The 16,282-nt window shown below is 41.2% G+C and overlaps 2 protein-coding genes across 3 annotated transcripts in view; one reads left to right on the top strand and one right to left on the bottom strand.

Annotated features, from left to right (window-relative positions):
• The window catches only part of HEATR1 (HEAT repeat containing 1), a 48,350-nt gene extending 36,639 nt beyond the window's left edge, over nt 1-11,711 (top strand). Inside the window, exons 33-45 of the mRNA XM_021696083.2 lie at nt 1,136-1,182; nt 1,286-1,409; nt 2,251-2,391; nt 2,895-3,184; nt 3,870-4,020; nt 4,970-5,128; nt 5,293-5,427; nt 5,579-5,683; nt 5,772-5,940; nt 6,445-6,599; nt 7,126-7,284; nt 9,408-9,516; nt 10,725-11,711. Of these exons, the coding sequence (XP_021551758.1) occupies nt 1,136-1,182; nt 1,286-1,409; nt 2,251-2,391; nt 2,895-3,184; nt 3,870-4,020; nt 4,970-5,128; nt 5,293-5,427; nt 5,579-5,683; nt 5,772-5,940; nt 6,445-6,599; nt 7,126-7,284; nt 9,408-9,516; nt 10,725-10,813 (1,833 nt within the window). The 3' untranslated portion in view covers nt 10,814-11,711. The remainder of the gene's footprint in view (nt 1-1,135; nt 1,183-1,285; nt 1,410-2,250; nt 2,392-2,894; nt 3,185-3,869; nt 4,021-4,969; nt 5,129-5,292; nt 5,428-5,578; nt 5,684-5,771; nt 5,941-6,444; nt 6,600-7,125; nt 7,285-9,407; nt 9,517-10,724) is intronic.
• A 223-nt stretch (nt 11,712-11,934) lies between these two features.
• LGALS8 (galectin 8) overlaps nt 11,935-16,282 on the bottom strand; it is a 37,359-nt gene continuing 33,011 nt past the window's right edge. For both annotated transcript variants that reach the window (XM_021696215.1, XM_021696218.1), the window contains one exon: nt 11,935-13,677. In XM_021696215.1, the coding sequence (XP_021551890.1) occupies nt 13,528-13,677 (150 nt within the window). In that variant the 3' untranslated portion in view covers nt 11,935-13,527. The remainder of the gene's footprint in view (nt 13,678-16,282) is intronic.

Genomic DNA, 16,282 nt, shown 5'->3' on the forward strand with positions numbered 1-16,282 from the left:
AGAACACTGTGACCAGAGGATGGAGAAGAATTTCTTTAGAAGTTCAGTTCAACAAAAAGCCACCATAAACAAAATGAAAAGAAAGCCACAGACATAAAGTTTATAAATTCACTTCCCATTAGAACATCTGGCAGAGAACATGAATTCACTAAAAAGGAATCACAGATGGCCAATTAATATACAACAGAATAACCTTCCTGGTAGGAAGGAAATTGCAGATTAAATGGGATGCCACTATGATGTCCATCAAATTGGCAAAAATTTGAAAGCTCTTACTACCAAGAAGTGGCAAGGCTTGTGGGGACACGGTTATTTGTGTCCACAGCGATGGGTAATGTCTCTGGACGGCGACTCCACAGAAAGCACTCGCAGTCTCCAGTCAGGTTGGAGATGCGCATCTCTGCTGATCTAGCCATTCCCTTTTTTGGGTATAGGCTCTACAGAAACGTGCCTGCTTGTTCAAGGAGATACACAAGAATGTTCTTTTCTGATGTTCTTACCAACAGAAAAAATGGACATAAATGAAATGTCCACGGTAAACAGAGGTGGATGAGCAGATATGCCATCTTGTGTCCTGTGGTGTATGCAAGAAGCACTGTGTGCAGTTAAATGAGCACTAGGACAACATGAGTCCCTGTAGACAGATCTCAGAACTCCCATATTCCCAGAAAAGCACGTTGCTAACTGCTGTGTACTCTGACTACATTTAATGGCAGGTTCAAGTTCGTGGGGCTGGGGGTACTGGGAGAAGGGAAGAGGGAGCAGTACAGAGGGGACTATACCTGTATCTATAATGTTGAATATCTTAAAATTAGGTAAGAACTAAGGAAAGCATTTCATAAAATTAGTGGGTAAATGAGTATAGATGACTATGTTTTTCTGAATCTTTGTAGTGCTTTACAAATGTCAACAAGTGTCTATAGAGTATCTTTAATATGAATAGAATAGTTAAAGGAAGGGGAACCAGAGTTATTACTGTGGTGGGGATGATCTGAACCTGATTAAATTGTAATGTCAGAAAACAGCCCCTGGGAAGTTTGACTTGAATAGTCTTAGATGAGTTTCACTGCACCTACTCAAATGATGTTATTACTAACTTCCATACTGTTCTAATGATGTTTTCTTTAAAAATTAGGTGGTTGAAAGTGGTGGTCCTCAGGTTTTAAAAGGCCTTGAACAGAGGTATGTTACTTTTTTTTTTTAACTTGGAAATAATTTCCAGCTTTCTATCAAAAAGCCGGAAGAATAGTGCACAAAATTCTCATATGAGTCTCCCTTGTTTTAGGTTGCTGGAAACTGTTCTTGGCTATATTAATGCTGTAGCACAGTCCATGGAGAAAAATGCAGACAAACTAACTGTGAAATTTTGGCGGGCACTGCTGAGCAAAGCTTACGACATGTTAGATAAGGTAGGTTTTCATTTCTCCCCATCTGCTGTGTATAATTTATTGGCTGTTTTTATGTCATTGTGAAACTGTCTGACATACAAGGTTTTACTTTAAGAATAAACTTAGCAATAGACTTTTCTTAATATCATGCAGCTCACATTTTTCTCAGAAAAGTATCTCTTGATAGCTAGGAAGAAATTCATCTGAAAAAGGATTGTTTCTCTACCAATTATGAGAACATGTGTCTCAATAAATATTCTTTGAATATTCAGTCATCTAATACTATATCATATTCCACTTTTATTGAAGTGGAATAGGAGAAAAATACCTTTTTAGGTAGAGTATGTGGGGTATTAGAAATATCACTGGCCTTGACATGAGGATCACTGTTCAAAATCTAACTACAAGACTTTGAGCAGTTCACTTACTCTTAGCATCAGATTTTTTGGTTTTTTTCTTTTTTAAATAAACGTGGTTAGTAATGCCTCCCTGAAAGGTTAGTATAAGAAATAAGAAAAAGGACCTGTAAGTGCCTGGAACCTAGAAGCTCTGCAGTGAATAGAAGTCTGTCTTAATCTGAGTGGAGATTCCTTTTTAAAAAAATTTTTTTTTTGTTGGGTGCCTAGGTGGCTCAGTTGGTTAGGCGACTGCCTTCAGCTCAGGTCATGATCCCGGAGTCCCGGGATCGAGTCCCGCATCGGGCTCCCTGCTCGGCGGGGCGTCTGCTTCTCCCTCTGACCCTACCCCCTCTTGCGCTCTCTCTCTCACTGTCTCTCTCTCTCAAATAAATAAATAAAATCTTTAAAAAATAAAATAAAATAAAATAAAAAATTTTTTTGTTCATTGTGAAACTGCCGTGCAGGTCAATGCCTTGCTGTCCACAGAGACATTCATTGCTGTGATCAGGGGGTTGCTGGATAATCCGCTGCCCTCTGTGCGCCGGAAAGCATTGGACCTTTTGAACAATAAGCTACAGCAGAATACATCCTGGAAAAAGAAAATTGTAAGTGAAGACCGATGCTGGACCCATTTACCATTCTTTGCTTTATCAGAGCTGCATTTAACTCCCTTGAGTTTGTCCAGCAGTACAGTTTAAATAAGTATATCATTATCTGAACGTAATGCTGTGAGGTGTGTTTCTAAAATGTGATGTTACTTCTAATAGGAATTGTGGTAAGAGTTCTTAGAATGGAATCTCAGCCTAATGGAATTCTTGGTAATACGGACCAGACATTGTGGTTTAGCATACTTTGGCATAATTCTAATCCTCTTCTACTCCAGACCTGTAGGGTGCTTTATATAAATACGTCCAAAATTGGTCATAAGCACATTCACTGGCTCAGTGGTAAAGCAGATGGAGAAACAATTGCTTGTGTAGAATTGTGTGGCATTGGACCTCTTGGTCTGATTTCCAGTTAGGTAGTCTCAAACAGTAAAAGTGGAAAAATGGACTAGTATTTTATTTTGCGGCTTAAATTATGTGAAAATTTTGGCTGACCTCTTCAGGTTTATCGTTTCCTCAAACTGGTTCCAGTCCTTTTGGCCATTGTGCAGCATAAAAAAAAGACAGTAGAAGAACAAGCAATAAACAGACAGACAGCGTTGTATACCCTGAAGCTTTTATGCAAGAACTTTGGTGCAGAAAATCCAGAGCATTTTGTCCCAGTGCTAAACACTGCAGTGAAACTGATTGCACCAGAAACAAAAGAAGAGAAGAATGTCTTGGGAAGTGCTCTGCTGTGTGTGGCCGAGGTGGCCTCCACCCTGGAAGCACTGGCCATCCCGCAGCTTCCCAGGTATGCTGACTGGGACCTGGGACAGGAACTGTCACATCGGGTGTCTGGTACAGGTTGAAAAATAGTACCTTAGCAACTTTTTGCCTCTAAGTAAAAGTTTCATAAGATTAGATTTGTTAAAGATGTGATCTTTTCTTCAAGCTAAAACCCACAACCTTATCATTTCCCTTTATGATGTTTATTGTCCCCCCGTTTTCACTCCCCTTTGGCCTGCTATAACTAGGAAGTGTGGTGGGTGAAGCCCCTCTAAGAGGGGCCCATCTGTTTGGGCGAAAGCTGTGTCATGCTGCCCACATTTGGAAGTTGGATGCTCCTGACTTTGTCCTTAGCTTTGGTATTTACTAGCTGCGCAGCCGTGGGCAGGTTACTTAGTCTGTTAGAACTTTGCCATCTCTAAAACCTACTGCACAAGAGTCTGGTGGGGCCATGCATGTAAGGTTTTTCACATAGTGCCTGACACATAGCAAATGTTAAATTGAGAGACCCTGTTATTTTTAAAAATGACTGCATAACCATGGGTACTGGGAGATTCCTTGCTCTTAGTCTCGTAACATATGTAGACACCATTTTATAGGCTGTGCCGTGAAGTGATGTAGTGGGCACAGTTGTTTGGATTTTTTCATGACTTCTACTCCATTCTGTTTCTTCTTAAAGTTACTTTACAACTCTTGTTTTTTAATTCTAGCCTGATGCCATCATTGCTGACGACAATGAAAAGCACCAGCGAGCTGGTCTCTGGCGAGGTCTATCTGCTCAGTGCTTTGGCGGCCCTGCAGAAGGTTGTGGAGACCCTCCCTCACTTCATCAGTCCTTACCTAGAAGGGGTCCTGTCACAGGTGAGCCACAGTGACCTCAACATGTTGTCTGGGGTGGCATGGGGGAGGGGAAATTACAAATCTAACGATTTTATTCTTTAAGTTTTTAGTTTCTGTTTGGCAGGGAAGGTTCTTATTTCTGAAAAGCTGTATTGCCTTTTAGTAAAAACGTGTGCCCTTTTTCTCTCCCATTGTCCCACCTGCTTGATCATGACATGGATACAGTTACTGCTTTCTTATAAGGCTCATCTCTTTTGATTCTGCAAAATGTGTTTTATTGCCTTTCTTCTGCCTCCTCCTGTCCCCCATGAGATTTTTGGCGTTGGGCTGGTAGAGCTGCTTTTTCTTGTTTCTTGCAGAAACTAGTATGCCCTGTTTCTAACATAAGGGTTTTTTTAATCCTAAGATGTCTTCCAAAGCAGAATTCCTCTATTCCAGTTCAGTGGATACTTGGCAGATAGGCAGTGGGCAAGTGGCATTTCTAACTGAAAATGCCCTCGAATTTCTATTCTGTCATTTGCCATTTATGAGATTAGGAGTCTTAACTGCCATGATGAAAATTATTTAGCTGATTCATACACTCTATAGCCAAGATTTAAAAGTAGACTTCTTACAGAAAGGGACCACTATATCTGAGGAGCTTTCTAGAATTTTTTCGTAAGGAAGAACTTGACTCTTCTCATGGTCTCTGCATTCCTGTCTTCTTTAAAAAAAAAAAAAAAAGTCGGGAGTGCTCTGTGTCCTTCTGCCTTCTACTATTTACCTACATCCCTGATTCCCACTTGGGAAAGAGACATCTGTTCATTTTTCTCTACAGATGTTCAAGACTGGCTTTAAAAGGAATTCTTGTAGAACTGAAGTGCACTGAGCTTTCCGCAACCACTAGCATCTGAATTGAGTTCTGCAAGTGTGGAGACATTGTCAGTGAGTTCCCATACTGGCTTTGATCAATCTTTTTATATTCCTATAGGTGGTTCATTTAGAGACAATCACTAGTGAAATGGGTTCTGCCTCACAAGCTAATGTCCGCATCACATCCCTTAAAAAGACACTGGCTACCACACTCTCACCCCGAGTCTTACTGCCAGCAATCAACAGAACGTACAAGCAAATTGAGAAGAACTGGAAGGTTAGATCATACTGGGTATTAGACTTTGGAGAAGAGAAATATGGTACTGAAATTTTTAAGTTTTCACTTAAAGAAGAGGATGGTTATTTAATTCATTGGTGAATGCATTAACGAACTCTAAGAATATTAAAAATTGGCACATCTCTTTACTGTGTTACTGGTAGAACCACCTGGGTCCATTTATGAGCATCCTGCAAAAGCACATTGGGGTCATGAAGAAGGAAGAGCTCACCTCCCATCAGTCTCAGCTAACCATATTTTTCTTGGAAGCCCTGGACTTCCGAGCACAGCACTCTGAAGTAAGCTTATTTCCACTTCCCCAAATCCTAAAGTGATTTGCCAGTTTAAGAGCCTGAGAAAAATCTAGCTATGTAACCTGTTTTACTTGCAAAAGTTATTTAGAGCCAGATGTTAGTAATCTGGCTAATAGGTCAGCTCTTCTGTTTTCAGAATGATCTGGAGGAAATTGGAAAAACAGAAAATTGTATCATTGACTGTCTAGTAGCCATGGTTGTAAAACTTTCTGAAGTAACGTTCAGGCCCCTGTTCTTCAAGGTAAGCTTTCTTCTTCCACATCTCCTTTGTACTCAGATAAAATGGTACAAGATATATAGAAGAAACTAACACTACTTTATCTTTTTAGCTGTTTGATTGGGCTAAAACAGAGGATGCCCCAAAGGACAGACTGTTGACATTTTACAACTTGGCAGATTGCATTGCTGAAAAGCTGAAAGGGCTTTTTACTCTGTTTGCTGGCCACTTGGTGAAGCCTTTTGCTGACACCTTGAACCAGGTGAACATCTCCAAAACAGGTTGGTTGCTGACTCCAGTTCAGTTGACACCTTTGCTGTGTGTACCTTACACATGGTGCAGTAAGTATAGTAAGTATAAGGAAGGTGACGTTTTTACTGCATGGTCAGTCGACAGGCATTGAAGTAGTCGTTCCAGGGTCATAAAAACATGTTATGATCAATTGACTCCCTTGGGAGAAAGAATAAAGTACATGGGCGTTAACTGTAAGTTACTGAAAGTAACTAAAACGTTCAGGTTGGTGTGTTCCGTACTGCTGATGAGTAACCCGCTGGACAGCTGCTAACTGAACTTGCCAAACTAAGTGATCTTGACTGAGAATCTTCTCTTAAAGGAGTCACATATCCGAGAGCCATTCATATTGTGCCTTCATCCTGATTGAGTTCTGTATCATTTTAGAAATACCTTTCTGTTTGTGGTGTTAATAGTGATCTGAATTTAAACATTGGAGATTAAATTGTGAAAATCAATTTTTTTTTTTCCCTTTTACTCTCCCCTATCTACAGATGAAGCATTTTTTGACTCTGACAAGGACCCTGAAAAGTGTTGCTTGCTCTTACAGTTTGTTTTGAACTGTTTATATAAAATCTTCCTTTTTGATACTCAGCATTTTATCAGTAAAGAGAGAGCAGAGGCCTTGATGATGCCCCTGGTGGACCAGGTAACCAAATAGAACCATCTTTTTTTTGACAAACTGTGAGGAAGCCGTAAGTGTTACTAGATTTTATATCTACTAAAAATTACAGCTGCTGGGTTTTCTTCTCCAGGCTTTTTTTTTTTAATGAAATTTTTATTTCAAAATTAATTTTTCATTTTGAATGGAAAGAACTCTTCATAGGGGTGTGTACTAAGTTTTACTTTTGAATTTTTCAAATGAAAGGCATGATATAAGGTATTCATGGTTAGGTTTTTAATTTTCTAAACTTGGATTTATCGAGAATATTTTAGGACTTGTCTGCTCTCTGGAAGAACTCTCAGCTGTTCTGCTGGAGGGAAAGGGGTGATGCTAAGGGCTAGAAGAGCCTGACCTCCAAAACCATGGTAAATTTGTTCTAGAGAGAGAGTACTAGAATTACACCTGGTTTTTGAGCCTGCTGCCATCATGAAAGAGAGTAAAAAATTATTTATACATTGGGTATTTTTTCAAACAAAAAGGAGACTCAAAGTCCTTGTCTCCCTCTTCATAGCTAGAAAACAGGCTGGGAGGGGATGCATGCTACCAGGAGCGGGTGACGAAGCACCTGATCCCCTGCATCGCGCAATTTTCAGTGGCCATGGCAGATGACTCTCTTTGGAAACCACTGAACTACCAGATTCTGCTCAAGACAAGAGACTCCTCACCCAAGGTAGGAGCTGTGGTTGACAAGCACCGAAGCTACGTGTATTCATCATACAACCCAAACAGCCTTAAAGTGGTCAAGGATATAGGACCCTGGTAAATCAGCAGGGACATGCTGCTCATCTTCTAGAACTAGAGGTTTCTTGTGAGGCAGAAGTAGGCAGAAGTTTGAGCCTGAGAAATTTTTGGTTTTTACTTAAAGGCTATTTATAAATAATAGAAGTTCTCTCCCACCCCCACGTTAGACACAAGTACTAACATTTTCTAAATACTTTCAAATTTTGAAAAAACCTGAAGTAATTCCTTGTGTTTCTTAAGCCCCATTTAAATGTCCTTGTTTTCCCAGAGACAGACTTTCAGTTTGCCCGCAGAACATTCCTTTGAGTTAGAGCAGTGATATTACCTCCATTGTATTTATCAGGCTTAGGATTTTGTGGAATAACGAAAGGTAAGCAGCTCACTGACCTGCGTGAGGATGAATGGAAATTAAATTCCATGCCTGAGTGTCCGTGTTTTCAAACTGGTTGGCAGTGCATCACCATTTCTCTAATTATCATACAAGAGCCTCAGTGAATAAAACAGACCAAAGCAGGATTTTACTGAAAGGTTTCGTACTTGAAATTTGTAATATTTATTTATTAGAACAAAGAGAACAATGAGGCTATTTTCATGAACCCCCCAAATTTTAAATTGCAGGTTCTTACAAAGTTGTAGCATTAAATTTATTTGAATGTTTTGTTTTGATTGTATAATATCAAGAAAGTCTGGTTTGAACATAGGTAGTTACAGACGCTTTTTAAATAATTTTGCTGTATCCAAATATTTTTTAAATGATCCAAAACTAGGAGGAGGACTTAGTACAGCTTTGATTTCAAAGTGAATCACTGGGGCGCCTGGGTGGCTCAGTCCATTAAGCATCTGTCTTCGACTTAGGTCGTGATCTCGGGGTCCTGAGATCGAGCCTTGCATTGGACTCCCTGCTCAGCGGGGAAGCTGCTTCTCCCTCTCCTTCCTCGTCTGCCCCGCCCCCCCCCCCCCCCCCCCCCCGGCTTGTGCTCTTCCTCTCTTGCTATCTCAAATAAATAAAATCTTTTAAAAACAAAAAATAGTGGATCACGAACAGTGCCCGACGACTGCTTGCATTACTTGTCATAGACCAGTCATGTGAGAGACACCTACACTTTAAGTTCCTAGACTGGAACATCATAATACATTAAGTGTTTTTTAATTCTGTGCTGAGCATGAGACCAGAGCCAGCGCCCATCCCCTCCCACGACTGTAGTGGTGACACCAGGTTCTGAGTGAGGGGCCCTGCCTGAGGTGACCAGGGATGCTTTTCAGCCAGCCCAGCCTCATCTCTGACAGCTAGGCGAGCCAGTGAGTTCCAGTGCACAGAAATTTGGAATGATACTCTTGAGTTTGTGTGTAGCATTTTATTTTATTATTTTTTTTTTTAAAGATTTTATTTATTTACTTGAGAGAGAGAGAGAAACAGCATGAGAGCGGAGAGGGTCAGAGGGAGAAACAGGCTCCCTGCTGAGCCGGGAGCCTGATGTGGGACTCGATCCCAGGACTCCGGGATCATGACCTGAGCTGAAGGCAGTCGCTTAACCAACTGAGCCACCCAGGTGCCCTGTAGCATTTTATTTTTAAAGGAAGATGTGGGGGCGCCTGGGTGGTACAGTCGATTAAGCTTCTGACTTGGTTTCGGCTCAGGTCCTGATCTCAGGGTGGTGAGACTGAGTCCCACATTGGGCGCCATGCTCAGCACGGAGTCTACTTAAGATTCTCTTTCTCTGCCTTTCCCCCCAACCTTCCACCACCTGTGCGCACATGCGCGTTCTCTCTCAAAAGAAGAAAATGTTATAAAAAATATATTCACATTAAGCCCTGCAGTACTGGAAGACACTGGTTTGTAGAAGGTTGCTCATATTATAAATGGAGCCCAAATTGTTAAATTGGTATTCTGAGATGAAAGCTGAGTGGACACAAGGGGAGCAAACTCATGTAAAGGAACATTTAGCGTAAAAAGTCAGAGGCTGTCTCAAGTGAGTCATAAGATATAAATGTGGCAATACTTTTTTGGGGGTTTTTTAAAATCCTTATTCTTTACCTCTTTATCCCTTTCAGGTCCGCTTTGCTGCTCTGATTACCGTGTTAGCACTAGCTGAGAAACTAAAGGAGAATTATATTGTCTTGCTGCCAGAGTCCATTCCTTTCTTAGCTGAACTGATGGAAGGTAATTCCTGAACTACTAAGAAATAATTACAGTAAAATTCTGTGAAAATGTGCCCCGGGGTAATGGAAATGTGGAGAGAATGTGACGAGCCCTTGGTTCCCATTCTCCGCCTGCACCACATCTCCTACTGCAGACACAGGAGGCCGAGTTCCTGTTTTGAGTAGGGTGGGGAGCACGCTAGGGGGCTGCCCCAGGATCATAAGAAACTTTGCTCACAGTGTAATCTTCACTACCTTTACTTTTGTGTTTATGATGGTAAAAACATACAACAATGTGGTTTTTCATCAACCTTGGACATTTAGGTCATTGACTGTTTTGGTCCCCAGACATAGGGTTATTGTAGCAGTGTCTAGTGCCATTAAGATTGCAGTAGGTTATGGTGCCTGGGTGGCTCAGTTGGTTAAGCGACTGCCTTCAGCTCAGGTCGTGATCCTGGAGTCCCTGGATCGAGTCCCACATCGGGCTCCCTGCTCAGTGGGGAGTCTGCTTCTCCCTCTGACCCTCCCCTCTCTCATGTGCTCGCTCTCTCTCATTCTCTCTCTCAAATAAATAAATAAAATCTTAAAAAAAAAAAAAAAAGATTGCAGTAGGTTAGCTGCCTGTTAATAATGACCAACATTTACTCCGTGCTCTGCATGGAGGATCTCATTTAATCCTCACGACGGGCTGTATGCCATTATCCCTGTTTTCAAAAAGGAAGAAACTGGAGGCTTGACAAGGATTAGTTTGATAACGTGAGTGTGATAGGTAGAAGTGGCGTTTGAATCCAGCTCTGAGCAGTTGTGGACGTACTGCACACGTGCCACCACGCAGGCCGAGGGAGAACGGTTCACGTCTTATTAGGCAGGGCGGACGGAGCCAAGTAGACAAATGGCTTTTTCATATTAATGGTTCACTACTTTTCTAAAAGTACATTCACCTCTGTTTATGTCCTGGACGAGGGGCATCACTAGGAATTCGGAATTTTCACTACTGTACCACTATTTTGGGGGCTCTGTCTTACTCAGCTTCTAGGTCTGAGACCAAGAAGGGAACAAAGGCAAGAAGGGGGGGCATGCAGAGGAGGAGGAGAGGAGGTGCTCCCTGCTGCATTGGTGTTTCATTTCCCTCTTTTGACTGAACAATGGCCAGGGAATGTAAGACCTGAAGTATTAGACGAATGATAATGGAAGCAGGAGATTGGTTCAGTTTTTATTTTTGTTTTTTAGATGAATGTGAAGAAGTAGAACATCAGTGCCAAAAGACTATTCAGCAACTGGAAGCTATACTGGGAGAGCCACTCCAGAGCTACTTCTAAAACTTCGGGGGTTTGGTGTTTCTTACTCTGCTCAGAAGTCAGATTTATTTTTCATATTTTTATTTTTGGGTGTTTGGTACCATACTACTTTTGGTACCCTGACACCTGTGCGGACTCCTTTACAAAATTCCCACCTGGTTTGTGCTCCCATAGAAACCTCTCTGGCCACCTGTACAGAATTGCAGTAAGAGTAAATGATACCTTGGATTTGTATACAGACTGCTGTGTTTGCTTAAACATTTGTTGAAGTCTTTTCTGATTGAAGTTATTGATATTACGGACGTATTTAATTTGGGCACTCAAAGGTGAAAGTACCTCATTTAGACTGTAAAACCTTAACTCTCTTCCAGAAAGGGATGTCTTAGGTACATGGTATCCATGTCAGAGATTTCACTTCAAGAAAAGGACATTACTCAGCAGCAGCGCTTTGGACTATAAAGCTATTTGGAATACTTTTCATTTTGGGTAGATGACACTTCAGCCTTAATTTTTGTGTGTGTGGCCACAGAGGAAATTAGTTCTGGAATGCATTTCCCATTTAGGACTATGATTGTCTTCTTTACCCTTCAGTCTTTGGGGGGCCAAGGCAGTGGACTGTGTAGGCAGATCCCACAAATAGAAAAGGCCCAGAAACACTAGGTGGCATGGCTCCTCCAGGATTAGAAGTGATCACATTTCCACTGATGGTAATCCAAGAATTACTTGTACGAGAAAGTATCAGATTTGTTTCAAAGCTTTGAAGTTTTCTAATCTCTGATGTCACTTGAAGTAAAGGCTTTAAAAAAATTAAATCTGCCTTTATTTAAGGCATTTTAATTACTTATGCCTTTAAAAAATTAAAGCATCTAAGAACTGCGCATAGAATGTTTAGTTTGAAAGCCTTTGTTCTAATTTAATATAGAAACAATGCAGAATTGTGACGAAGCAAAAGGCTAAATTGCAGCTTTAGAGATACCATTTGCTAGGAATGTGTACTCCCATCTAAGAAATCTCTTGGTAAGATTAATTAGTAAATGTTAACAGCTTCTTTTTAAAACACATTAATATTTGGGTTTTTTTTTTTTTTTCTGTCAGAATCTTTCTTGTAATACTTGATGTTTACTCTTTTGTTACACATGAAGGTATATTTAGGTATTAGAGGAAACAATGTACATGGGCTTTTATTTTTCTCTAAGCCCTCTGATGTTCTTTAGAAAGGGGAAAAAAAAGAAAACCTGGGGATTCCTTCTATAACTTTCCCAGTTAAAGTTAGGACCCCCCTCCTCCACCTCCCATGAGCTTGGCAAGATGCAACATATAGGAAAGAATTAAGTGCCAGAAGCTTCTCCACTGAGTACTTCTAAAAAATCAGATTGCTAGTCTTAGTCTTTTTGGTATATGGGTACAATAATATCTAACCAAAAATTTGTAATGAAAAATATTTGTAAATGCTGGCAGCATATTCAGCCCATCAGTTTAACAGGATAAAATGATCAAACTGATTCAGCTTTTTTTTTACCTCCCCACTCCCAAGCCTTGGAAATTTCTTGTAACAAGATCTGACCTGTAAGAATTGTACAAAGAACTTCTGCCAACTCGCTTCAAAGAGTAATAGAAAAAATTACAGAAATGCAACAGTTTAACCTGCTGATACAGGTTTGATTTTAATCACTTAAAGTAGAACAGTGTTTTGATCTCTATCGCTAATGATGAGGGACTAATCTTTAGAAGAGCAGAGAGGCAAGGTTTGTTTGCATGAGGACAAGCAACAGATTGTTATACCACTTCTCTCTACTCCATTGGTCTCGGTGTATTCTACCCTCTGATTGATAGTGCCTATTTTATGAAGTCATGAAACCTAATCTTGACATTGTTTTGTTGAAGTCTACCTTAAACTTTCTACTGGAGTATGTGTACACTTCGGACTCACCCTGAATTCAGGTACTCTAAGCATTTACTGGTACAGACATCAGTGGCCTGACATCAAGTTAATTTTAATACCATTGGTTTTGTTTTGCTGTGTTTGTTTTTTGCCTTAATCTTTGTGCTGTGTTCAGATTTCATAGTGTTAATTATTTGGCAATGCTTACAGCTAGTACAGCTAGGTATTTATCATGCTAAAGGAAACTGCCAGATGTAAGGCAACATCAGTCCTTTCCATTATGGGATATGATTGAACTTTGGGTATGAAAGTGATCGATAGAGAAGTAGTGTTTTGTAAATTAGTTTATGTAGGTGACTTCACAGCTGAGTAGCTATCTCTGGTTACTTTATGTGATAAATGCCTGTAGAAAAATCAGTGGCACGATTATCAGAGCACAGAAGATTCTGAGCTCAAGAAAATGGGGAACAGAGTGGTACTGTGCTCCAATGTATACTTCTCTCCACAGCTCCTAGCACAGGGCTGACAAGAGAATACGTGCTCCATGTATGTTAGCTTCTGTATCAACCGATACTTGCTGAATGTGAGGCAGATTTAAAAAAGCAGAGGCCAGAGTGGGAGAGAGAACAGAAAGGCCTGAATAATGACTGTAAGTTACCTGTTGCCTCAAATGTCCATATTCTGTGCTAGACAAAGCTACACTGCGTGGCAAGGACTGAGAACACCTAGTAGGACTTCATGTTATGTAAGCTCATTTTAACAATATATATACACAAATATAATAGATGCATTTTAACAAGGCCCGTGTTACATAAGCCATTTTGTATTTCAGTTTTTGTAGCAAGCATATCAGCTACCAGCTCCTTACTTCCAGTAAGTTAATATCTCCATCAATTTCCAGCGTGTCAATATCTCTAAGCTCTTTAAACCTGTGTTTGTACTCCAGGCTGTGTACACCATTTACTGCAACCTTGAATTCTCTAGCGTCACAATAAATTATCATCTGGAAGGAAAGTACACACAACATTAGTGGCTCCTCTTGGTTTAACATTTTTTGGTTTTTTTGCACATTAACAGAATATCAAAAAGTAAACCCATTGGGTTTGCTTTATACACAGAGGCGTTCTCCCAGCTTGCTGCTGTTAACTTCTCTTCTAAGACTCTAAAGTTTATCTGGTAGTAGCACCTTCTGCCTTGTCCCACTCAAGGAAGTGACTCTGAGTATGCTTGGAGCCTCACACTGTCCCCAGGGCCTGAGGCCTTCGTGCCCTTAGCACATTACCTGCGCTGTGCCCTTTCCTGCCCGTCGCTCCCAGCAAAGTTGCGCCCCCCACCCATGTTTGGGAACTGTAATGACGTCAAAAACTGCTGCCAGACTGACACAGAGGTGCGGATTCTAGCTTACAGGTTGAAAACCAAGGGACTTTTCTGCCTTAAACTCTAGGGTCTTAGACAAATCACACAATCAAAAACGTCAGAAGTTTAGGGCACTCTTTAGGATTGCACAGCTGCATGGTGACCCTGACTTCCATCCCAGCTCAGCACATCTTGGTCTCCATCTGTTTCCCAAAAGCTCAGGATTCTATGAATCCACACAGGAATGAGCACTGTGGCAAAGATTCAATTCAGATTCATGACTGGTGTGAAGCTTTCAGAGTTGTCTTTGCCTAAAACTCAAAACGACGAAAACCAAAAGAAACTACAATCCTTTTAAAATCACTTTTACACCTAAAACACCTACTTCTGGTAACACATTCCCGATGCCAGTCAGCCACAATTCTGCCAGTTGTTCTCCACTCACGCTCAAAGGACCAATTTGGTGACCCTGCACTGTGTTCTCCCTTCTGTCTCTTCCCTCTGTCAAGGCTTCAGAAGAGCAGAAAGGAGCAGCACAGCCCTGCTGCTAACCCGGCTCCATCCCCAGGGGCCAGGCCAAGGCAAAATCTAAATCTGCAAAGAAGCAAAGAGTGTATTTATTCTTTTGCTCTGACTAGTGAAAGTGGCTGTGAGGGGAAATTCCCTGGATACAAGAGGTGACAGAATCAAAGGCTTTAGAGCCACATAGAGAATTGGGGAAAATACCCATAACCTGGGATTCTGTCATCCTCACAACAGTGGTGGAAATCCCAGTTTCAACCAGGTGGAAGGGACCCTCGGTGAGGTACCTTCAACGAAATCTCAAGAGAACACAAAATACAGCCTCATGCCCAGAAGGGGCAGTAGACGGGCGTAGTGGGAAGAGTCCATCGATCCCCCGCATCGGTCGCCCGCATCGTACCAGAGCAAGCGCGGCACCACTGCCTTACAGATGGAAGGGAACCGCCTGCGGCCCAGGGAACACACTACCACCGAACAAGTACAAAACGTGCAAAAGACCACAATCTATAAGAAAACATGGAACAACAAAATCCCTCACAACCATCTGATGTTCTAGAACAGCTCATAACAACCTGATTTGATGATAAAAGAAATTACAAAACTGAAAGATTTTTTTTAAAAGACTGTGGCAGCCGAATAAATGAATCTGAAACAATAAGGAACAGAAGATACTGGTTAAAATCAAGCTAATGGCATAATGGAATAGTCCCAGAATCTCAATGAAAGCATATTAAAAAGGCAGGAGTTTGAAGCAGAGAAAAACCAATCACTACAGAAAATTAAAAACAGTGGTCCAACATGAGGGTAATTACTGTTCCTAAGGTAGAAAACTAACAAAAGGAAAAAATGATTATTTAAAAGAATTCTGTCCTTTTCCATTTTAATACAGAACCAAACTTGGGGTTGATTCAAAGAACAAGTTATGCCACTGGTTTCCTGTCACCAGCCCCAAGGGTCCACTTCCTTCTGGAGCAGTCACCTCTGCCTCCTGCCAGTGAGCCCCAGTCATCTTTGATACCTCGACTCCTGCCGAGCCAAGAAACCCCTGTGCTGCACTCCGCACCTCAAATCATCCTCTCAATCTGGAAAACCCACCTTTAACTTCACCCTCCTACCAATCTCCACACCTTCCAGGGAACCTCCTACGATTAGGGCACATCTGTTGCTCCACATACTGGGAACTTACGAATACATATGAATGTCTGATTGCCATCTTCTATTCAGCCTTGACGTTCCGGCCTTTAACAGCTAGTTTTGATGAGTCCTTAAGAACTCAACTTAATGGTCCAAAGTATGTGACCGTTTGGAGAACGTAGAAGCATGACTTAAATCAGTGACGCTGAATGACCACGTAAGGCAGTGCTTCACCTAAGCTGGTGAGTGAACCTAGCCAACCACTCAGCATCCATGTCAAGATTACTGTCTGCTCAGCATCCAGAAACACATTTTGGGAAAGGTTGTGCGACCATAATATTCACACATTTGGGGGACTCAGGACCATATTGTCTTAGTAAGGGTCTAAACATCTCTTCCCTTGAATAATATACAAACAGGACTAACCTGGAAGAAAGGACTGCCACCTAAAGCTATATATAACCAAGATGTCAGGTGACAGAGCAAACAATTTTATGGTTCCTGTGTCCTTATGTTCACTTAGGTAATATCCTAAACCTCCTTCTCTGTCCTGAGGCAAGGTTCCAGTTAAAATTCCTATGAACTAATATGGGGCC

Source organism: Neomonachus schauinslandi, chromosome 6 (genome assembly GCF_002201575.2).
Source record: "Neomonachus schauinslandi chromosome 6, ASM220157v2, whole genome shotgun sequence".
NCBI classification, from domain to species: Eukaryota; Metazoa; Chordata; class Mammalia; order Carnivora; family Phocidae; genus Neomonachus; species Neomonachus schauinslandi.